The sequence below is a fragment of the Hyalella azteca genome, unplaced genomic scaffold, assembly GCF_000764305.2.
Source record: "Hyalella azteca isolate HAZT.00-mixed unplaced genomic scaffold, Hazt_2.0.2 contig11325, whole genome shotgun sequence".
Classification (NCBI taxonomy): Eukaryota; Metazoa; Arthropoda; class Malacostraca; order Amphipoda; family Hyalellidae; genus Hyalella; species Hyalella azteca.
This window is the reverse complement of record NW_025941326.1, coordinates 35,448-60,824: the sequence shown is the minus strand read 5'-3', so window position 1 is coordinate 60,824 and position 25,377 is coordinate 35,448. Positions and strand designations below refer to the sequence as shown.

General features: G+C 38.6%; 1 protein-coding gene across 1 annotated transcript; it reads left to right on the top strand.

Moving 5' to 3' along the window:
• Positions 1-1,579: 1,579 nt before the first annotated feature.
• On the top strand, positions 1,580-25,106 carry LOC108666087. Its single transcript, XM_018152901.2, has 3 exons — positions 1,580-1,729; positions 16,507-16,709; positions 17,015-25,106. The coding sequence occupies exons 2-3, from the start codon at positions 16,513-16,515 to the stop codon at positions 24,597-24,599; spliced, it is 7,782 nt and encodes a 2,593-aa protein (XP_018008390.1). The 5' UTR covers positions 1,580-1,729; positions 16,507-16,512; the 3' UTR covers positions 24,600-25,106.
• The last annotated feature ends 271 nt before the right edge of the window (positions 25,107-25,377 follow it).

The window sequence follows — 25,377 nt, the reverse complement described above, 5'->3', positions numbered from 1 at the left end:
CCGACACGTCATGTCGCGCTCCGAGTAATGGGGTGTCGCTGGCGGACAAGTATAAGCTTGACCTTCAACCTAATCCCCACCTTAGAAGGCTCCCCGAGGAACTTTCTTGATTCCAAGAGATAGAATTGTTTTGACACACGCGTCTAACTTGACACATTTCTATAGCGTTTGGAATGCATGGTTATATTCATTGTATTTAAGAATATCATTCTGCTCTAAAGTGCGATAAAATGGGTAACACCGGAATTTCATTTTTGCCTAATTGCTGCATGAAAGACAGAGAAGCGTTTTTCCTAAATGGTATTATTAAATTTTCTGTAGGAGTATTGTCTTTTCTAGTCTATGATTTTAATTATATCAGAAAATCATAAGGTTTTTGAAAGTGTTTTAATACTTTTTTTTTGCGTAGGGACCAGGCATTTTTCTGATACATTTGTCAACACGTGTTATTAGATAGCAGTCTCATCAATAATTATCACGCTTTAAGCGGAACGACATATTGCAATAGTCCAAATTATTGAAGCCAGCAAGAGAGCTAGATTCTTCATGCGCAGGAAGTTTTCTCAAATCTTTGAAGACTCCAGATTGATTCATAAATGCAAGGAAAACGATGCCCTCTCTCGTCAAAATTCAGGCACATGCAGAGCTGGGCAGCGCTATTTTGAAACGTAACGGCCGCTACCGCTACCGCTACATGCTCTAAATGTAGCGGGCACTACCGCTACCGCAACACCCACTAGATTGTAGCGAGCGCTACCGCTGCCGTTACAATTGCTTAAATGTAGCGGGCGCTACCGCTACATGTAGCGCGCTACTGCCCACCTCTGGGTACAAGTTGATAACCTACACGACCAGATGCAACAATGCCCCCCAGCCTCCAGCCATGCCGCGCCCTCAGAGTGGCGTGAGCGAGCGGCGGGGTCGGTTGGCACAGGGGCTGTGAGCTGCGTCAGTGTCTCGCGAAGTGAACTTGTGAAGCTTGCATGGAATCAGTTTTAAACTCCTTTGAAACTGCACGCCTATTGATAATCGTAAATTTATATTGTATAAATTTATTTAAACGAATTTGGTCGCAATATATTTGACAGGCCTATCCAGGCCTATTCCATAAATGCCGAAAATACTATACTATACTATAGTAATATTAACTGAGCCTTTTGCTATTAAATAATCTAGCAGTAAAGTGTGCAATCATTGCGAGAATTAATCAAAAGACACTATATATATACACACTCATGAGTTTTGGCTAAAGTTCAATTATAATTCATACTCATGTATGCAGGCATTAAAAGCAGGAAAAAAATTTCTCTTTTGGAACCAAACTCTAACGCTCTGTCGGGTTGTCACTCATGAAATTCGCTCAATTCGGACACTGTCCAGTATCGTTATTTTCTCAAACATTTCTTTGGTATCTTAGTGCAAAACATTTCATACTAGGAAATTTCCTCAAAACAAGGACAAAAACAAGTCATCTTGTCAAAGCAAGAAATAATTGCGATACATATTTGTTTTTGTATTACCAATTTGTTTTTCATCAGCAGGTCAGTAAATATAAAAAAAATTCTGACATTTAGATTTTCTGATTTTTTTTTTTGAAGCCATAATGCTGAATTAGTTATTTATTTGAGGATGAACAAGACCCTAATAGACGATTTTCACAAATATTTTTTATAACGCCATCGATTCATTCGTGAATCGCTCAAGTACTGCTTCTCTCCAGAGAACGAAGGTACGTAATTGCTCGAACTATTGTCAACTTGTATCATTAATTTGCAATACTATTGCCAATTGGCAATTGCTCATGATGGATCTTAGGGACCTGTGGTGCTGGTAGATAGATTACGCTCCAAGGCGGTAAATTAATTATTTGCCTTCGCTGGGACGTTTGGGTGACGACGAGGTTTGCAGTTCTGCCATTTCGTTCGTAAATAGATTGTCCAGGGAGTCTCCATAAATACTTCTTACACAGAGTGTTATACCAGACCGTTACCTCCTCAAACGGACCCGTTGGCTACAGGTTGTATAAAATTCAATCCTCCAGGACCCCGAGGTTCATTTTTTTTGCAAAATGTAAAGTTGAACAGCCAAGTGTTTTAAAAAAGGTTGGATTTCATTGCTTTTGGAATCTGGGGTTGGGTCAATATAGGCATTTTTTTATTTTAAAATATAAAGGAACTTGACCGAACTTGTCCCAACCTTTTCCAGCTCTAACGTCCGAGTTCTACATGTAATTCTAACATTACGTACTTTTTTTTACAGCTTTTCAACCATTTATTACATTTTTACAACCGATTTTGTAATTCTGTTTTGGCAACAAGTGGTCCACAAAGCTTTCTGGTATTCTGGTATATTTCCCATTAATTAAAAACCAGAAAATACCACTTCAGTTGTACGACTACCAGAAAGAAGTAAACTCTCACTGTGTCAATCACGCTCATATTACATACAACCGATTCTTCAATATAGGAGCCACTAGTTCTCATATTGATTGGTGCCTCCAATTTCCCAGTCAGATGCAAGAATCCTAGTTTGTAGAATAAAATTTATGTTTTTGAAATCTTATCGTCAAATGGAGAACATGTCTAACATGCCGGGGGCTCCATTTCAGGCTTCATTTTAGCGTCTTCATTGAGAGGAAAAGTGAACAGATACGCTGGAGGTGTTCTGCGCTAAGGCGTATGCATGTTCGGTAAACTAGTTTCCACTATTGCTTACTTTGCCCTCTGTCACATAATATATATTAAAATATAATTGTTATACTTATATATAATCCTTGATTAAGATAACCTGACAACACTGCACTACACACATTTTGTTGGATGATAACACATACTGTTGATGTAGGAAAAATTTCAACATGGATGCAATCAACAATTTCCTCAAACAATGAAAACTTAGGCTTTCGTCATTACGAATGAAGAAATGTTGTTAAAGAGTTCTAGATAATTAATAATTTCACCGTACAGTCATCGAAAGAGTTTCGGTGACTAAATAACAACAAAACTTACCGATTAAAAACTTTTAATTGAATAAGAACTATATAGCGTATTAAAGGTGTAATATTAATGGTTTCAATTTTCCAGTCGCATTTCGACAACGGAGAGTCATTTGAAGCGATCTTTCGGTTCAAAATATGCCGCTAAGTTCCTAGCCTTTTGATAGGTTTTTATATGCTTTAATGCTCCATTTTTAGCGCATTTTCTCATTTATGGAAAAAAGGCGCTTTGTGCTCGTCATGTTCATCCGTCCGTGACTTCACGTCACGGACGGGCGAGAAAATGCGCTCTCTGTCACTCACTGCAGTGAGGACTGATATATTTTTCGGCATATAGCTTCCCATCTCCATCGTGTAAATTTGGCTTTTCTCTACGGATTGTACTTGTAACCTCTACAGTATATCTGTGAACTGATGATGGAGCTGCTCTTCGAAACGTTTTAGATGAAGATATGGATAATTTAACTCCCGTTTCCTTTGCTTTTATGTAAATAGTTAACTTGTGATTTGAGAAAACTAATAACTTCAGTGGATAAGATGGGGCAACTCAAATTCGATGCTGTTTGTCGTGTGTCTTAAATGAGGCATTTATCTAAATTGTGTTACCTCAGGTTTTCAATAAATTTCAGAACTAAAGTATTAAATCCATGTAAGTGGACATCTTCTCTAAAATTAATTCCGAAAGAAAGATCTAGGTTATTTTTATTTTATATATCAATTGTTGGCAGCGGGATAAGATTTTTCAGGTCAATCGAACATTTAATTGTCTACAATAAACACACGACCAAGCCTCAGGCCGCCGCACCGGTCGGTGTCGTCAGTCGAACAGCTTACCTTCTCCTGATGGCGACCTTCTAGGCTAGTTTTTTTGCGCCAGCCAAGTAAATGTTATTGCACAATTAAAAGTGATGTAAACACTCCGAGACAATAAAATTAATTTTTTTCTCAAATCTCAAAATTGAAGGTGTAACAAAATTAACGTATGATTTATTTAATCTAAATTGTTATGTGTTGAATAATAAAAGTTAACTCATGTTAAACTGGTTACGAGGCATTAAAAAATGCATTCTAATTTCAAACACAAAATGCAATCTAACTGATTTTGTTGGAAAAAATTGATTGAGACCCCTGCAGCTTNTAAGTCAAAAGAATAGTGTCGCGCTCCAACCTTTCTTAAACGCCTACTGGTTATCCAAACCAAAAAATAAGCAATGGACTTCCTATGGACTTAATTCATAAGAAATGGATATGAACTGGATCAATTGCAGTAATAAAAAATAACCATTATAACTTATTACCATTGCTAGTATCACTCTGCTCATATGTACATGTTAAATCAATTACAGGAGATCCGAAAAAGCAAGTAATAATTAACAGAAAGAAACTCCATAAGAGTGCCTTTGGCAACCATAAAACTGTCTCTTATACACATCTAGATGTGTATAAGAGACAGGTGTGGGAGGCATTTAAAAAAAAAAAAAAAAAAAAAAAAACCTTCCTACATGACCAAATGTCTGGATGTTGGGTGCATGCTGCATATAAGGTACTTGGGGCATTGAGCCCCTCTGCACGGTGCATAGTCTTTCATCAAATGAGTGACAGAGACCAGGCTGGGCAGTGCACAAGCACTGGAAGCCTCCAAAACCAACTATAAAAAATAAGAAAGCATGCAACGATTAATTCCAGGACGGCCATTGTTCCAGAGCGCGATACATAACATGCACAACGAGTCACGGCCGGTCGCTCTAGGGTGACTTTTAGTAAAGTATAGTATAGTATCTTCAGCATTAAAGAATAGGCCTGGATAGGCCTGTCGCCGATTCTTGCGCTTTTCTTGACTAGACTGGTCTTTTGATCAGATCTTTTCAACGGACGGTAGATTTAAAATCGATTTTAGATATCAGTTGTTCCGTAGGGTAAACAGGGGACTAAACATATGCTCTTGCATGACTTTTAGACGCCTTTCAGCGGCTGAATTCTTGGGAGGAATTCAGGGGACGAATTAATATGCCCGTTTCTCGAGAAATTTTAAAGTCAGGGTGGACAAGGCAAGGTTAATTTATATTTTCTACTCACTTCCCTTTTATGACTGAATACCTTCGAGGCGCAATTTATCATTAAACAGGTTAGCGGATCAATGACGCGAGTTACCTAATGAAACTGTAACAGAAATACTTGCTGATTGGTTACTTTTTTATAAGCTTTATCGCGTTAATCTCTCTTAGTGCTTACATAACTGTGATACTGCAATTCTTTTCTCTCGCCAACGTGCGACTATGCCTATGGATAATTTAAAGAAAAAATTCTCTCAGCAAAATAGTGAGTGATGTGCGATCTTAACTTTCATCAAACTCTTGAACATATTTGTCAAAGTTTGTGTGTGTTTGAAGCCTGTCCCGTAAAAAATAGCAACTGTTTGAACGCGTATATAAGATACGAAATGTGTAGGGATATTACTTGGATCTAAAAATTTAAACATAGTGGGAAAATAGCATGGCATTGCAAGTCGTAAAATTAGATTAGCTCGAAGATCGGCTTAATAATGTAAAGAATTTATAGTTGTCACTCTGCCACGAAATAGTTTTTCCTTATAAAACAATTGAAATAGAGGTTCTATGTCAAATGTGGGTTTGCAGTAGTCTTTTTTGGATTAATTAATTAGTTTTTCTGTAGATACCTTAGTTTCTTTAATTATTATTGTCATTCATGATAATGGGGTTTGAAATGTGTAAGAATTACTGATACCGATCAATATTGGTTAACCTACTATTAAAGGTTCAAAATAATATTAGTTTATTAATTATGTAAACCTTTTAACAACCATCTCGAAGGTTCGTTGTTTTAATTCGGTCCAAATTAGTGGCATGAGCAAAAGTTTGCAACGCTTTTACACGAGTAAGGCGGCACGCTGCCCTCTGAAATGCAGTTCGCAGTTTCGAAGGAATTCCCGCTAACTCGCACATCTAGCGAGAAGTTTGGCAGCTTTGGGATGTAGAGGGGGCGCTCGAAACGTCGCAACGTTTATTTTATAATTTTGCTGGTAATTTCATGGTAATTATTGTGATGGGTAGAACATGGTTGCAAAGCTAAATGCTGTTAATGTTCCATAGTGAATGTGAAATGGAACTTGATTCATTTCGCAAACCTGAAATTTGACCATGATAAATGCAATTTTTATTCTCTAATATTGTCCATTCGTAGATGAATTTATATTAGCAATGCAAGTGCACAATTCATCACAGCACAATAATGGGTGTAAAAAATAGAAATATTGCTTCATTTCACTGAACTATTGCTAATATTAATCGCAGTCGATTGAAAAAAAGTAACACGGTAAATCATTAAACATATTCATTAATATAGGTCACTTGAGTGACTTTCTATTTCAACTGGTACTGATTTGCTTCATCGTCATGTGTATGTTTTATTGATCCACCAGCGCAGGTAAAAAGTATTCACATACGTCGATGAGTAGCAGCTGTACGGGACAGTAGCCCTGCCCGCACGTCACCTATATAGACTATATAGTGTAGATGCTATAGCCATATATGTGACGCGATGCAATGGCTGTTGGTGGAGAGAACGGGTTGATAGGAGTGGCCAGTTTGTTCCTTATGTTCCGGTCTTCAGGGATCGTTTCTTAGTTGAAAACAACTTACTGGAGTTGACATTCTGTAGTTCTATTTACTTTTTACCGGAATTTTTTTTTTGGGGAGGGGGAGGGTGGGGGTTTGTATGTCCTTCTATAAAATTTAAGTCTCACAAAAAATCTGCAATGGAGTTTTTTTTTTCACTACACGGGCCTTCAGGGAAAGTTTTTCAAGATCAATTCTTCCACGCCGTAGTTTTTTGTTTTAATGCGAATGTTTTTTTTTCGTTACAGACCACAAATTACAGCGTCCCCAAAGGCCGAGCACCAAATACAGGTCCCATTTTTTAAACGGCAACTTTTTCATAGGTGTCAGAATTGCAGCTTGACCTCTTGTTTTTGTCGAGAGTATCAACGCAATTAGCTCCTGTTGGAGCTACGGCTTCCACCTGCACACACTTACACAAGTCCTCTCTCTTATAAACAGAACCCTAAGTCTATGGTACTTATTCGATTAATAACGTTATCTTGCGTGATTTTTGGCGAGACAGGAAATATTTTTCATAGTGTAAAGCAAGCATAGTATTGTATTTGGAGTTAGTTTCATAGTACTTGGAGAGCACGAAATATCTGGAAATTTTTAAGCAATGTGCATTTAGCACTTCCCAATACCTATGTTTCTCCATCTGCACGTGCCATGCTGCTTATTACAGGTCTGAAAATGAAGAACTGCTTCGCTGTGAGGTCGTCTGCCCGGAGCATTTTTCTCCATTTGGTATGAGAAGATCGTTAGCATTCTCGTCGAGGCTGTGTTATCCACAAGCATTTGTTCTGTCAGAAAGTCCACTTCCACTTTTCTTTAGGGAGGTCACTTTTCATGCCCTCGTGTGGCAGGAAGATTGCTACGTATTGGTTGGTATATTTGGGCGTGTAATATTTAATAATGATGGACTAGTTACGCTTCAATATTTTTTTCAAGCACATAGGAACAATGGAATTAATCCTTTATTAACTCCCTTATTAATTGACAACATTTCAATGATGAGAAATTGACTTTCCAGTAGTTTTTATGACTCATTTAATATTTAGTTTAAACGTTCGAATGCGGTCTTTTAAATTTATCTTGCTGTGAAATGTTAGTTCTTAGAGCACTCTATATTTTTCGATTTTTTCCTTTTTGCTTGCCACATAAACTTTTCGAGAGCCTCCAATCTTCTGAAAGTCCGTTGAACGCACCACCGTCGAACGCTCAAACTTTTGCTTTCTCATGCAAATCAAAACCGAACCTCGAGACCGCCGGGGTCAGATAAATGCCGAAGGCAACACCTATTAGTCCCGGCACGAAAAGTATTCTGAACGATACGGATCAGATGGAAACGCATTATTGTCTTCAGCGAGGATCGAGCGCAGCTTATATAGCGTATTTATTTTCTTCATATAAGAGATTTTAGTGCAGTTGAATAGATGCGGTCAAGCAAACCCTTTGAAGAAAGCATGTCACCGTGGACCCTAACCTCTTTGTCTGAGAATGTGCTGATCACCACTCCTGATAATTCGAATAAGAGAGAAGTCCTCGCAACGGTGGAAAAATGCTGTAAAATCTTGCTCTTGCTTATATGTTTGCATATACAAAAAAACCTTGAACATTTTATGATATCCACTGTGACTAATAATTCCATATTGTAAAAAAATTTATAACGAAGAATCAAGTTTGCTTATAAAACAAAATGTAAAAAATGAAACCGTGTTTTGGACACCAAAGGATGCAAGATACGAAAAAATACAATTTTTTTTTCACCGTTGAATTTGATGACCACGAGGTTTAGCCCAAACTGTGACCGTTTACATCACACTATAGCTCATTACGCAACACATTTTTTACTCTAATCAAGCCAGTAAATGACCGACTATTCTTTAGGCTGCCCAACTCAAGTTCTCCACGAGGCACGTAGTCGACGGCCATTGTAAACTCTTATCCGCCGAAAACATTATTTGTATACTTTATTATAATCAGTTTGGGAAAATTCTCACATTCATTCACACGTCCTTAGGATGTTTTAAAGGTTGGTAATCAAATCAATAGGCATTGAATACATCTGAAACTAAAAGAGAAATATTGGATTTATTTAGGGTCCACCGTTCTGATATTGTGTATATATTGTTGAACATTCATGTATTTGTTACAATTCTTATACAAATCATGTGAGACCCCGTAAACAACGGTCAGTAGGTCATTGAATTCATCTGAAACTTATAGCGAAATATTGGATTTATTTAGGGTCAATCGCTCTGATATTGTGTATATATTGTTGAACATTCATGTATTTGTTAAAATTCTTATACAAATCATGTGAGACCCCATAAACAACGGTCAGTAGGTCATCCTGATGAACCTGTTAAGTATTTTTTTTTACAGAGAAACAACCTCTTATTAGCTCCCATGTCCTGGCCATGACTGGCATTTTAGGAGTGTATCATCGAGCTGCACGTATGCTTCTTCCACTCGGGTGCAAAAACCGAACCCAGTTCCCCACGAGGCCTAATAAACTATCCGGCCTCCCGAGCACCCAAACTTTCACTGCTACAGGGTTTTGGATTTGGTTTGCGGGCCATATTAAGCACATTACATTTGATCAACTAAAATACTGACGCATCGTGACGTAGCATACTGACGTATGCTTCTTCCACTCGAGTGCAAAAAACCGAACCCAGTTCCCCACGAGGCCCAATAAACTATCCGGCCTTCCGAGCACCCAAACTTTCACTACTACGAGGTTTTGGATTTGGTTTGCGGGCCAGATTGAACACATTAAATTTGCTCAATCAAAATACTGACGTAGGTGTTAAACTTTTGAAATTGTTAACGCTGCGAGAGAATCTATCACCGTCATGGTCGCGGCAATAGTCACAGTAATTGTGTCAAAGCTATGTCTAGGTATTAATCAACGGGATAAAGTCAACCATATGTTACGGTACCAGTCACGGTGATTACGCCAACGTCAAGTCACGGTAATAATTACGGTAGTTATGTAAGCTAATTTAGGAACTTCTGCCGGTGTTTGGTGCGTAAAATCTGTTGTGCGATCCAATGCTAAAACGAATCTATTTTTGACAACAATTTCGGAATAGTACAAGTACAAATCAGGGAAAAAAGTAAGACGTAAAATTGAAAATAGTTATTGCAATATTAACAGTCCAGGTTAAAATATATTTTATCGTTCAAAACTTATTTTCATTTCATACTTTCTGAAAGACAGGCTAATACGATTGCTCAAGCAGCGATATCAATATTTTAAGACAAGATCGAGAGAATTGAAAACTTCTAACTAAATATTGAAAATATTTCTTCCAGACTGAAAATTTCTGGGACTGTTATATAAATATTTTTTAAGTAAGGCACTCCATGAAATAAGAACCAGGCACATGAAATAAGAACCAGAGCGAAATATAGTAAGACATGGACATAAAGACGCATTTCTACAAGCAATCGGCAGCAAAACAATCTAAATTCGTTCGCAATTTCCCACATTAACAGCTCATGATCTGTAAATTTATCGTCCACCTCGAGCTAGAGCATGCGCCAGTCAGGGGCCTTACTTTCAAAATTCGCTAAGTGAACGTAAGTACTTACGCTCTATTTTCTTGTCTATGATTGGTGGATTTTGCTTAAAAGGCCGTCATTGATTGGGTGATGAACTTACGAACTCTTAACTTTTTTTGAAAGTATGTGCCCTGCTGGGCCCATACTTCAGCAGGCCCGCTTCTCAACACTTACTAAATTGGAACAATCTTCGCTCCATACTGGCTTTGGGATTTTTGTACGCATGGAATCAGTGTTAAAATAATCGCGACTGGAAATTAGATTCATTCAAAATATGGAATAATATCATTGACAGTAAAAGGCAAAATATTATCCAAATACAATATACATACATGTCCGAACAATGCAATAAGATTTTTGATAGAAAATAACGATATTTATTACCAATAAAACTGCAGTGAAAATACTATGTTCTTTCCTAATCAGACAATAAATAATTAGCAGGTTTTCGTGCTATAGATACGCAAGTAATTAAGAGTTTATGTTCTCATTCGTAATTTATCTTATACCGATTTATTTCGCTGTAACATCTCGCCGATTTCTAATAAAATCGCTGACAAGATCTGCTTGGGAAAAAAGTTCGGCTTATGTTATAAAGTCACAGTGCAGAGAAATAAAGCAGCTACAGAGTAACTTGATGCCCGTAAAGCTACTGTAATATATAGTTCTACCAAATTGATCACTGAAAGCTTGATTCTCTCTAAGTGCAGAAAGTGCTCGCCACTTTCCAATTTTTCCAGGTTTCATCAATTTATTTCATTTTTGAGATTCGGTAATTATAATAAATGTCAGTTTTGTATAATAATTTAATAATAAAATCAATTTTGGTCGACGATAAATGATTACTGAATGCCCACAGGTAAGCCCGGCTATTGCCAAACTCGACTGTCCCTGCAACACTAGAATCCATTATCTCGTCATCCCTATTGTCCATAATCCGATTAATTGTGTTGTAGATTTTGTATGCTAAAAAAAGACCAGTTAAAGCACACACTTTGCATGGAACATAGAAATCCAATCCATTCAAATTCCAAAATATGAAAAATCTACTCGGTATTTTGCATTTTTTAAATTTAATATATAAATTCCAAATTTGATAAAGTTCAATTCTTGGCCCAATACTTTTGTCCCAGATTTGCAATGCATTGTTATTCTTTCTCAAAGTATAAATTTTCAGCAACTTGTAATATCCAGACAGAATACCCTGGAACCCGTTCGAACAACCCTTATTTATTTGCCGCGTAAATATAAAACAACTTTGTATAATATGTATGTATAAAATATACATACTATTTCGAGGTCTCTTCTTTGCATGCTATTTATAACTTTGCAGACGTAACCAATAATTGATATGTTTGGACTAAAACTTCCATGAGAGCATCAATATATCCGAAAGAGTTTAATGTATATGATCTCACATCTGCATTGCAAATGCGCAGTCTACCATATACTTGCATTTCAAGGTCTGTTTAAGTGCCTCTCCATGAGACCATACTATTCAACTGAACAGATCAGTTAATGCAACTTTTTACCCAAGCTGTCGACAGCGAAAGTAGCCCCACAAAAATCTAGATCGTTCATCAAAGTTCAGTCGAGGTTTTGGAGAAGCATTCGACCTTGCACCCCATTCAAGCGATCCCCTGTAGCGCCACGTCGCAGCGGGTGTTAATTGATAATTGAATCCATTCTTTATTGTGCGCTTGTTTTGTTTGGCGTACCTTGATTTGCTTATTTTGATATCATCAATTTCTTTTACCCGATAACATCAAAATCTAAGGTAAAATCAAACGTAAAACTTACAAAACCAGGTTGGGGTCATAGAATTAATGACATCGCGATGAAGGGGTAGGTAATGTAAATTTTCTATCATCAAGTTTAAAGAGTGGAATATAATAGAGTAAAAATGTTTATAGAATTGTTTATCAAGGAGTTACCATAATAATCCTATAATAAGGTGATTCATACCATGAGGTACCACATTTCTGTTGCACCTTGCACTATTTTATTCATTCCTTGGTTGAAAATTTAATATTATAATCTCAAGAAGTAAAAAAATTATTAACAGGGACATCCCTATATTGCAATAAGTACAAAGAAACGCACTGAAAACTGGAGCAATGACATGACAATGACACTGGAGCAAACCATGACAATGATAACATGAAGAAGCCTAAGGGTTTAAGAGACAGCTTTGGTAGTGGAATATTCTAAGTCGATCCAGGGGCAAGTGAAAATGTCAAGTGGTTTTTTCTCGGTGAACTTGGCATCGCCCTACATTTGCTCCTGGACGTCAATATGGAAATCGGTGTTTTTGTTGAGGCCTTGGAGATTACGAGCCTTTCAGAGGCGAGGTGCATCTGTACTGTAGCTTTTTCAACTGCCTTGCATGCATTTATATCTACTCGTCTGTGCAAGTACAGAGATTTTTATTTATACTGTAGCTTTTTCAACTGCCTAGCATGCATTTATCTACTTGTCCGTGCAGTGCTTCATGAGCCGCAAGTACAGAGATTTTTAATTATTATGCATTTAACAATAACTGCAATTTTTGATCTTAATAGTGGTACAAATTTTTGTTACGAACATGCTTGGAAAAAGGAACACTTTTATATTAGGTAAATAAATAAAAATATTAATAATGATTATCTACACACAGCTTTCGAATACTGTTTATAATCATACATATTCGAATCTATGGATGTTTTGTTTAATTCTACTTGTGCATCCCATTGAGCTTCCAACATCCAGGAATCCAATAGCATCTGTTATACCAACATTTAGCACGTTGACTCCGAAGTGGTTCATGTCCGTATCAAGAAGTGTATTTCTCCAGGACAAAGTGGTATATAATTCAGGGTTGTCAGACAAACTAAAAAATATAACTCAGTACTCACTGCAGTGAGTGAAAGAGAGAGCGCACGGACGGACAGACGGACGGACACGACGAGCACAATAGTGCATTTTTTCCACAAATGAGAAAATGCGATAAAAACAGCCAAGTTCGCGAACAAAAAAGGCATATAACTCTTTATATTCAAGTATATTTGTAGGTTCCGGTACAAAAATTACATCTATTTTTTAGGTTTTAAAGTTTAACTTAGAAGTACCCCTATCATAAATTTTAGCCGGCCAACGCAATAAAAAAAGTTCTTATGGCAACCCTGTTTCATAATAGTACAAAAAATGAAATTATAGTTAGAAATGAAGCAATAGGAGTCAACGTGCTAATAAGTAAATAACAATGTATATATGAATAATTTGACCCTAATTGAGAGACGTTTTTTGTTTTAGATGTTGTAAAATATTTTAACTGAAATACAAAAGACAAAGAGAATGAAAGCAAACAGAGATCATTAGCTGCCGTAAAATTATTTTCTACTTTTGAGTCCACATGAAAAACGTGGTCTTTAAAATTTTTTTTATGCATTTTATTTTCTACTTTTTAAGTATTTTATTTTCTCCTTTTTAGTCCGTTGCTACACATGAAAAACATTGTTGCGAGCCAATTTACTTGACTTGACGTACGTATCGATGATACGCAGCGTATCATCGATATACGCAGTCCAAACACGAATATCCTCTCGAGGATGACGTGCATTAAAGGTTCCCAACCCCTGCTTGTGAGTTCCTCTTCCTTTAGAGTTTATAACTACTGCACATAGGTCAACCATCCTACATAATATTCATTTTATTTCAGTTGGCCACATAAATGCACGAAAGAAAATTTTTTTTGAAGTTCTGTAGAGAATTGTATTCGAGGGGATACATTGTTGTTCCCGTATTTATCTGGGTGCGTGGCTGTTATAAAGAAAGGTTCGGTAATAAATACGCCTGGAAACTTGCAACAAATTATTGATTATTGTATTGTTATCGGGAGCTGAGCTTCCCTAAAAGTTTCAGAGTGCTAGCTAGCGGGAAAGTTGGTGAAATATCGATTGCAAGATTTGATCATCACAGACTTGACATTGGCAATGATGACAATATATCAAGTGAATAATATAATATATATCAAGAGAAAAACAGAAAAGCGGGATCCAAGTTTCACTATATGTTGTGAGTAATAATTATGAATGAAATAGCTTGATATTAAGGCTAAAAATACGCATGGGCACAGTGCGTCTTGCATGCCTTCCTGCCACCTGAAGGGTTAGCTGTTGGTTAAACAGCCGGATAGGTTAAATCAAGTATAAACGATATAATGTTATAAATAGCTTACGATAAACGATGTTTACGATTTATCATCTAAATAATCTGAATAGAAATGAGGAGTTATTTACATACATAGAGGTGCAAACACTTGTAGTACATTTTTGCGGAAAATGGAATATAAGTAACAGTTCAATTGATTCAAATTAATTAACAATTAATTGTATTTGTCTAATTTGTATCCAATTTATTTTTTAATTGGCGTGAAATGGCAATTGCGTTTTTCTGTAGTTAACGTTATTTATGACCTTTCTTCTTTTGAATAATTTATTAATATCTATTGTGCAGAGTTCCCGTAATAATTATTGTTCGGCTTCTGTGCTGTTTGCGACATGTATTCCACTAAATCGTTTTGTTCTCACGAGCATAAATATGGAATTATTGATACTGAAACATGCACAGCACTAAGTACAAGCTTTAATGTAGCTTTCTATTTGTTCATGATATTTTTGTAATGATAAGTAACGGAGAAATATCAACCTCAACTGCGAATAATTTTCATCCCAAACCTTTTCGTATTGTTCGTAGACCTGTATAGTAATGTAATTACCCACCGACGATAAGTGATCATTCCATGAAGTTTTTTTCGATTGATTGATTGTTTGTATCAAAATATTAAGGCAGTCAAGATTCGGAACAAGATCTATTCGTTCCTTTAGTTTAACATCTAGATCGTGATGATTCACTTCCATAAATGAACAATTGTTCTCAGCCTTATTCTGTATTCATCATCGCTAACTTCATGCATGGCCTCTGGAAACATGTAACAGCATCGGTGCATTTCTCAATTTTCTATTCGAATTTTCCGGTAATACTTCTCGCAAGACTGCTGTATAATATGCAACCACCACAATACAATTTAATATGCTGTACAATATTTAGGACAATATAATATGCAACCACCACAACTCCCACACCCTTTAAATTTTTTTATCAACTTTAACTTTTTGCCCTTAATTAACGAGTTTTTATAAGATGCTTTACACACGGCGATGCCCTTGCCCGCAGCCTGCAGTGAACGAACCTTAGCGAGGGCAATGAATTTAGGCAGATAACAGATGCGATCACTTGACCATGACCACATGCTTGAGCCACAGGTCGCATTATCAGGAAAAAAATATAACTCAGTACTCACTGCAGTGAGTGACATATAGAGCGCATTTTCTCGTCGACGAAAACTTGAGGTCACGGACAGACGGACGGACAGACAGAGAGACAGACAGACATGGCGAGCACAATAGTGCATTTTTTCCATAAATGAGAAAATGCGCTAAAAAGATGAGATTAAAGTTAATCCAATTGTTAACGATGATATGTTTATGGATGAACGCAGGAGAATAAAGTGCTTAATAGAAGCTCATAACCTTTAAGAAACTGACCTTGAAATATGAAAAAGTGCAGGCATGTATCGTGGAAGAAATTACGAGTAATATCCAACTATTTTACAGTAAAATTGAGAAATTTGAATAATTCCTATCCATTAAACATCCATTAAAGATAATGATTTACTTCATTGAGGCAATTCATTCTTTTCGTCACAAAACCACAGATAACACGTACATTCACATGCGCAAAGTGCTAGCAATTGCTCACTATCTCAGAGCGGACACTTGAAATGTTTCAGAATTATTTTCTATTCATACTAAAAATATACATCAGAATTAACATCTAACACATTTTGCCAAATGCCAATATAAATAGCTAATTTTTGCAAAGTGTCATAACAAATGGCTGATAAATTTACGGGTACGCTCAATCGTTAGAGTTATTACGACAATGACACTTCACAAGCTCCGTTAAGCATTGGACTCATAAACGTTACTGTTTTCATAAATTCGTGGGTACGATCAATTGTTATAGTTAATTACGGCAATGACACTTTACAGGCTCCGTTAAGCATTGGACTCATAAACGTTGCTGTTTTCATAAATTCGTGGGTACGATCAATTACGATCAATTGTTAGAGTTAATTACGACAATGACACTTCACAAGCTCCGTTAAACATTGGACTCATAAACACAACCATCTTTATATCACGTCATATTCTGTATAATATATATTTATATATATTACAGAAATTTAAGCATTGGACTCATAAACGCAGTTTTTTTCAGGTGACGATGCTTTGGACGGCACGACTGTCACTGGCGTTGGCAGTTCTGTTGGCGGTGCCCCCGCCCAGCGATGCCTCACCGCTGTCCACGCGTGAGAGGCAGCCTGCATCTGAGCGTCCTTGGCCGTATGGGACCGGAGTCCCGACGGCGTCAGCAAATCGCGACGATGATGAGGCCGCTCATGAGGATGACAACGGTAGCAGGTAATATGGATATCACAAGCACGAAGGCCTTTTCCAAGGAATTAAGTACGATTTTTTTGCAAAAAATCTGTTAGTTTGCCTGCGATATAGTCAAAAGAATAGTTTTTTCGGAAAAGCATGTAGATAACTGTGCATTAGTGACAGTAAGAGGAAGAACGGGGGTGACCTGAGTAACAAGTAATACGAATTATTATTGTCTTGCCTTGACATGGGCCCAGGAGCGATAGTAATAAAGGGAGAATAAGACTGACTTTAAGAAAAGTTGAATCAAGTAGAAATATTAATTAGCTAAACCGAATTTTCAGGTCCAAAACGGCTGTCCAGGGAGGTTATGTCTACGAAGGTGAAAGGACGTTTGAGGAGGTCTTTCCTAGGGACGAAGCTGCTGCTTCTTTGTCAGAGGAAGATGATGGCTCAGAGAGCGGAGAGGAGAGTGATGAAAGCGAGGAAGACAGCGGAGAGGGTGAAAGTGATGAAGGAGAAGAAAACAGTGAAGAAGAAAAGGACGAAGGAGAAGAAAAGGACGAAGGAGAAGAAAATGATAAAAATGAAGTGAAATTAGACATAGATGAAAATGAAAAAGCAAATGAAGTTGTACCTGAAAGAAGGGTTCCATCATTCTTTAAAATTGTCTCGCGCGTTACTTCGAGCACATCTTCTGTTGGTTCTCCCAAGGCTCCCAAGTTAAAGGGTGCTTCACAGCCCCCTCTTGTCACCGAGCTAGCAAACAAAAATTCTCCAAAACTTGAAGACACTACTGATCCAAAATCTTCGGTGACGAGTACTAAAAATGCATCAAAGAATTTCCAAGACAGTAGAGTCTCTGAACCGGGATCACAATTATCAGAACCCAGAAAATCTGCTTACGATCATTTCCTTAGAGTACCGAAAATTAGCGAAATAAAATCTCAGTCTAAACAAACTTCAGATGTGGAAGTTTCAAGACCCTCAGCCGATAATGAGAAAGCTGACCAAAATGAAAGAGAACCAAAAAATAGTGTGGAAAATAAAGCAACAGATACCAGTGGGATTTCTTTCTTTACGATAGCTAACCACGGCTCCAGTTCATTTGGTGAAAATAGAGATCATGGTTCTGGGAAACGCTACGGAGCAAAAGATACGGCCGGAGACGACGAAGACGAGAAAAAGAGGAAAGAAAAGAAAGAGGAAAGTGAATCACACGATAATGAAAACGAAGATGAAGGAAGTGATGAAGAAGAAGAGACCGAAGACAGTGATGAAGATTCAAGTGAGGAAGATGATGGCCTCCCAGCATTCATCGTTCTCAGAGAGCAAGGAGGTGACAGCATCAAAGCCGATTTGGCTCGAGAATCTGCAAAGCATTTCAGCGCTAGTAAAATAACTTATAAAACGCAAAAAGATATAAGCGAGGAAAAGCTGCTTTTCTTGCCTGTAATTGATGGTAAGGATCTTTCGGTCTCTGCTATTCGGGCTCTTAGTTCTCAGTTCAGTAAGCGCGGAGAACCAATTCACTTGGAATATAGAGAGCTCAAAGAAGGTGTGGAAGGCTACGTGGCCGAACTCGGAAATAAAGAAACAGATCATTTCATAAGTAAATTGATGCAGCTTCTAGTGGCAATGGACGATGATCCAAGTAGTGAGGCTGAAATGTTGAATTCCAAAGACGTGAAAGTGAATGAAAATTTCAACAGAAATGTGTTCAAAAATGTTTATTCAAGGGGCAGAAATTCTGAAACTTCAGAAAAGACAACAAATCCGGTACTTTCTCATTTTCAATTGCCTGGAAGTCAATCAAGCCTAAAAAATAAGGTTTCTTCGGAACAGGCGGCAGTTGGGCAAAGCCTTAATGTCGATAGATTGACGACGACGAAATTAACTGCCTCGGAAGTTGCGCAGCCTGATCTGAGCGGTCAAAAAGGAAAATCCGGTAGGAATCAAGCCACATCGTTCTTCAGAATTGAATCTGCGACAGAGAAAACGCTTGAAGGAATCAGATCTCACGATAGTATAAACAAAAAATTTCCGTCTGCCAGAATACCCATCGAAATAAGCCCAATTCGCCCCTCCTCAAATCCTCATGATCAATCTCCTAGGCTCAAGATTAAAGCAGAAATTGTTCATTCAACGGCACCAGACTCACAGAGAAAAGCCACCATTAAGATTTCAGAAGAAGAAATCAAAGCAATAACAAACAGATATGCAAAATTCCTCGAAAACTATCGCAATTCTAAGAATTTATCTGAAACAACAAGTAGTCAGATCTTAAGAGAGAGTCAAGCACAAGAATATGCTAATAGGAAGAACTCGTCTCCCCATGGCCAGCGTCTAACTGGGACACGTGGATCGAATACGCATGAATCCGGAAAAACAATGACGGTAGAAATAGTTACAGCTGTTCCAGTCTCCATTGACGAATTTAAAGGTGAATTTCCTGGCGAAGCGCAGGTGAATGAAAATATTCAAGTTGCAAAACCTGTCGAAGCGACGTTAGTGTCATCGCATAAAGAGAAATCAGGCGACTCGCGTACTTCTGCATTGGGCAGTAGTGAAAAGTTCATAAATCATGACGTGAGCGACGAAATTAATTTGGTACCTTTCACGGCCCCGAACACCGTTAGGGCCAACAAAGTGCAATTGATTGCGGGTGCCATATCCAACACCGGCGAAGCTGATTCCTCTTCGATTGCCATTCCATCTAAACCAATAGTACTCAACCCTACAGTTGGAGTGGCTCGCGAACATGAGACTTTATTAGGAAGCAGCAGTTTGCTTGGTAGATTCATGTCTAACATTAAACTGGAGTCTTCAGGAGTACCCGCTGGCGCAAGGCGCGAGGGTCTTGTGAGGGAAGTTATAAGACATCGACTGATGAACATCTTGAATGCCCGTCAGAATGAGACAAAATTGAATTCTTCTGCAAACTTTCAATTCCAACTGGAAGAACTTCATCCGTCGCAACTCCCCATCGAAATAATTTCACGTATGCAAGCGTCTAGGCTATCAAACCAAGGGATTCGCCTCCCCTCACCAACTGCACAAGATAATTCTGACTTCGCTTCAGACGTTTCATTGCAAATAACTGAGCCAGGCGTAGGCTTACCTTCTCTTCTGGCAGCCACATCTCAGTCAAAACTCACTCCTGACGCGACAAAGGTGTCTAACGCAGAAGCGAGTTCCTTTTCGACGTTCAACTTGGACAGCCCTACGCTGGATTCAAATGTTGATGACAACGCACAGTTGGTAAAATTTTCAACATCACATTTTAATCACGAGGGAGACCAGGAAGCGAGTTCCACGTTAGAACCAATAGAGATAATAAATGATTCTATTAAAAGTCAAGAGTTCGGCGTCCCACTGCTATCGAGCTTGCCTCATGAACAATTTCTGAGCACTGCATCAATCATTACTCAAGATGACAGCACGTTGTCACAAATGCTAGGAAGTTCTTCTCACTCAAATGGGCAAGTAGCAGGCGGTAATGAAGATACCATTCAAAACTCAAATTTGATATCATTTTCATCAATTAACGACAAAACTGCCTCGCCAGCTGAAAAATTGTTCGCGGATTCACTATTTTCTGCTGGACAGGCAGCTACAGTTGAACACGACGCTAGTGCGGGAACATCTTTTAGCCCCGCGCAGCCCGAAGTTGACTTAGCCACAGTTAACTTTGATGCAGGATTTGAACAGGATCAGGGTGTAGCTACTGTTTCGGGGGTTGCTTCCGTGCAGCAGGCTACAGATTCCTTCATGCTTTCAGAGCAGGCTGATATATCGACTGGAACCGCTATTCTTGACGAAGGGACTGATGTTGGAGCCGAGTTGAACATTTCGGATTCATTGCAGTCTTTTGACTTCTCAGGACAAAGTGAACTTCCACATGTTAACGGAGGGTCGGTAGCATTGGATACCATTCAAATACCAGACTTGACTCCGGAAACAGTTTTTGATTCATCTTCCGCTCTGACTACCTTTGTCGAGGAGATCCCATCTGATTTTGCTGCTCAAGGTGAAGAGATATCTATACCTGAACAAAATCTTCCTCATTTGGTAGAAAATGCAACGCCGGCGAACATTCGAGAACTGGACGTTTTAACAGACTCGCAAGATTTTATGGTAGAACCTGATATAATAGAATTTGGAAATGTGCCTGAGTTCCAGGACACTCCTCAGTCACCTGATAACATCATCCCACCAGCGGGTTTAGAAGAAAGAAAAGAAAGTCTGCTGGAAATTGGTGCCCAGTTAGAAAATTTACCAGGACAAATTGAAGGAGAGAAACCATCATTTGCTTCAACATCATCCGTTCAGGAAGAAATTAATGGAGACGTAAAGATAATCGAACAAGAAATCCTGGACCCAATAGTTCAGCCAAATACTATTGGCAAATCATTGCTTCAAGACAGTGTAGTTCAAGATGCACGCGATCCACTCATCAGCGCTGCGATCGATGATCGAAGAAATTCGACCCTGCAGCAAAGTTTGAATGCTCGTCTAATGCAAATGATCAAAGAACAGGCCGAAAATATAACTCGAAACTCGACAGCAACTGCATTGCCGATATTTAATTCATTAGATGATGGAAAGGATGCCCATCCCCAGGAAAAAGAAATACAAGTAATTCAGCATGATAGGGTTGAGACAAATTTTAATACGGGTGTTACTGACAGTGAGCCAAAGCTGGCAACTATCAGTATGCATGGGGAATCGCTCGTAAATCCTCCCTCTCAAATAGGAAAAGCAAAAACAGAAACTCCTGACGAGTTTTCTGAGCTGCGATCATCTCACCAATCTAACTCAACTTTAGAGGAAGAGTTGCAAAAACGATTCAAGTCTAGGCTCATGCAAATGATTCGCGAGAGAGCAGAAGCAATGAATAAAAAATCTGTTGATATTGTCCCATCACTTCAAGTCCATCAAGATTCTATTGCAGCGCCCGTTAAGGTAATCTCAGAACCTAAATTTGAAGTGGAATTTTCTGCTTCCCCCGTACTGGAATCAAAAACAAGTATTGTTGAAAACGAAATGGCAGCCCCGAAGGAGACAGAAGTTACTCCGAAAATTGAACATCAGGTGACAATAATTGAAAGTTTAGGCCCTTCCATTTCAAGCAGTCATCAGGGAGTAGAAAAAACTGAAGAAAATGGGACAACTGGTGAAGCGGAGACCAAAATTAGCGTTGAACTGCAAGATGAACTGAATGCTAGGTTGATGGAAATGATTCAAGGACGAAAGCAGCCTCTCCAAAAGTCATTAAATGTGTCAGCAGATAGCACAAGAAAAAGCCATGTTTCCATTACGGAGGCAACCGAGTCTGAAATTTTAACGAACACTACGTTCCAAACATTTGCTGGGTCTACCATCCCGGAGGAGCCAGAAATACTCAGCTCTCCAAAAGATTCAATTAGCAACTTCATGGTAGATCAATTGAACTCCGACATCAGGACGGAATCTCATCCCGGGGGAGAGGACAAGCCGGCGATTGAAAATTCCAGTCCGGCCATTCCAGCGGACCCTAATACCGTTGAACAGCAGTCGGGAGTAGTTAATCGAAAAATAGAACTCGATAGAATTATTACCGAGGGCGACTTAAGTCACCGATTCAATGACATGAAAACTATCATAGAAAAACACGTGGAACCAGAAGTCATTGTTGAAAATGCTACTGTAGATGCTGCACGAGAAGGTGCAATTCAAGATAGATTGAATAATAAACTAATGGAAATACTACGCAAGCGAATGGAAGAAACTGGAGATGTGAAAACCGGTAAGGAACTCGGCACCACAGTTGAGACTTCAGTTACCTCTATAAATTCAGCGCAACGAGGAACGACTCCAGATAGCGGAAATCGTTTGACGATCGAACAATTGATTTCAGGGGTTGAAGAAATTCCAGCTGACGACCAAACTCTAATTACTAATGATTCTTCAATACTATCATCTAGTCGAGACGGAGATTTGGCGGTCAAAAATGCGGCTGAACTTCCGGTTCTCGTGGATTCGCCCAACGTCCAAGAACTTCCAGGAAACCAATTGCAATCTTTTATTGCAAGTTCAGTTACAGAAACGATTCAACAATTGAGTGAAGATATTTCGGCGACTATATCGACGAGTGGAAATCAAGACGTGACAGATTTGATAAAATCTGAAGCTGAGAAACCAACGAAGGTGCTTACCGAAGGAATCGCTCTGAAACCGTTAAGAATCATTCGACTCGATGGAAATATTCCATCAGCAGATGTAACCTCGAAAATTGAATTTTCTCCTCGACCTGAACCTTCGACTCCATTAGATGCGCGTTCGTCTGCCTTGCTCGGCCTACCTTCAGGAGTTCCTCAGAATAAAAATATACGAGTCTTGACCCAGGAACAGTTCTTATCACATTTCCAGGGAATTGAAAACCAGCGGTTGCTTAGCCCGTTACCTGAGACACGACCATTGGTGCGAACCTCTAACGGGCGAGGAGCGCTGGGCATCTTGCAATCCTTTGGTATAGGAGGAAATGTGGTGGAAGCTAGTAGGCAGTCATTCAAGGACGCTCACGACGTACTCAAACGACCTGATGCCACTCGTAAGCTTCTTCCTGCTTCGCCTGTGCCTATTTTTACCCCTGAATTTCCTAATGCTCGTGGTGCACGACTAATTTCGAAAGTAGAAGAACGTAATTTACTATCTACCGATAGAAGCCGAGTTCCAACGCAGTTTGCCTTCGAAGACCCATCAATCGACAGTCAACTCATCCAGCTCGCTGAACAGAATTTTCAACCATTCCGACAACTCCAAAAAAGTTTGTCCCACACTGAGACCTCACCGATAGGCGTAGTTCCTGGGGACGCCATTAACAATGTCAAACCTAACGGTACGAATTTTATAGTGATTCCCGAAGAAGCTGGAATTCGCTCGGTGCGTCCGAGCGTAGCAAAAGAAACCTTGCGACAACGATCTCCAGTTATCAAACGAGCAAAACTGTTTTCCACTCATGAGATTCCTAGCAACAGCTCTCATCTTGATTCTAGAAACGTTAATGCGCTTATTAATCAAGGATCGCAACAATTTGCTCTTGAAACAAATGAGCAGGAAGCGAATACAGTAAAAGTTCCCCTCATGTTTTCTAAAACAATGCCGATCTTCGAGGTTCCTCCTACAACTACAAGCAGACGAAATCAGTTCACTGTGGAGTCAACATCAACTGTGAATTTGGGTTCATCTCAGCCTCAGTTGCTCTCAGGCATGCCACAGCCCCTTCCTTTTGCTCAACCCCAAGAAATATTTAGGTTATCCAAAACTCAACACCCGAGCTCCGGCAACTTGAAGTCAAGCAACAACCTATCTGCCTTTCCTGAATTGGCCAATACCCCTAATCAGAGGCTATCAGAACGGATTCAGCCAGATCAAAATATTAGAAAAGTTTCGTCTACTAACGACGAATCAGACATTGTGACAGTTCGTTCGCAGTCTGGTAGGCTATTCACGATTCCCAGAAATTTATTTCAGGGATTTTTACAAAGAAGTGACAACAATGCTCGCAAAGAACGAGTTCTTCAAGCTCGCACCCTCATTCAAACCTTGTTTGTTGACGAGGAACACGAATCTCGTTTAAAGAGAAAAACACCTGCGGAGACTATACATCATGAACAATTATTAGACAAATTCAGATCGCGAAGGCACATCAATGGAAAAAATCATAGGATGAAGAGAGATGTAAATGTGAAAGAAACTTTTTTTGAAGGAACTGCAGCGCAAACCAATTTAGAGTCAAACCGGAGGTCCTTTAGTACGTTAGAAACAGGAAATTCAGAAGAAGTCGCTACTCCAAAAGTTATATTTGGTAGTGAGGGAACCTACTTAGTAGATGGAAGTGGGAAGAAAATATTCCTAGAAAAAGCTCTTAATGTTTTCTATCATTAATTTTCCAGAAAATACCAACCAACTAGGAATAAGGAACAAACGTCCTTCCAATTGTGATAATCACCTAATCAATTTTTGACTTCCACACTAAGTTTTGTTTCTCTTAGATGCCATATAATTTTAATTAATTGCAGAAATATAATTTAGCGTTACTTTGAAAATTTTATTTTGATGAGTTTTATGAATGAAAAAATCCCTGCTTCTAAAAGATATGATCATTTTCTAATGTTTTGTTCATTTACGACAGGGCTGTTTTCGGTTGTATCAACACGCTTTAAACATCAACATATAAAACTAGAGTTCGTCGTATTGGGTTAAGTACTGAAAAAGACAATGCAAGAAAAATCATTGGTGATGTGAAATTTGAAATTAATTTGGATTTTACTGTGTTGTTACTTGTTCAATATGTTATTGTAACTATAAGTTAATTTCCTCTATATCTGATATTCATCATTGATTTTGAAGTATAATAGCAATACGTCGTCTCTAATAAACATAATTTTGCGCGTAAGAAGTTTCATTGTGTACAATTAAGTTTTCACACGTTTTAATGCATTCAGCATAATAGTTGTGTAGCTCGGTGGGTACAATTCAGGCTTTCTCAGCCGTCTCGCTTACTCGTTCACTGGCTCGCAAGTTTGAGACGTGTAGAGTGGACGTGATGTCTTGTCACTCCAGGAGCTTGACGGTTTGACCCTTAGTATTTGTTTCGGACGAGGCAGTCCCAGGCCACAATGGATCGCCGCCTCTGACTATGGCGCGTCCATCCCCATATTTG

What these genes read in the sequence shown, in the direction of transcription:
- LOC108666087 (XM_018152901.2), top strand. Translation starts at nt 16,513, where the DNA reads ATGCTTTGGACGGCACGACTGTCACTGGCGTTGGCAGTTCTGTTGGCG. An exon ending in GAGGATGACAACGGTAGCAG is followed by an intron (nt 16,710 to 17,014) that starts GTAATATGGATA and finishes CCGAATTTTCAG; the next exon opens with GTCCAAAACGGCTGTCCAGG.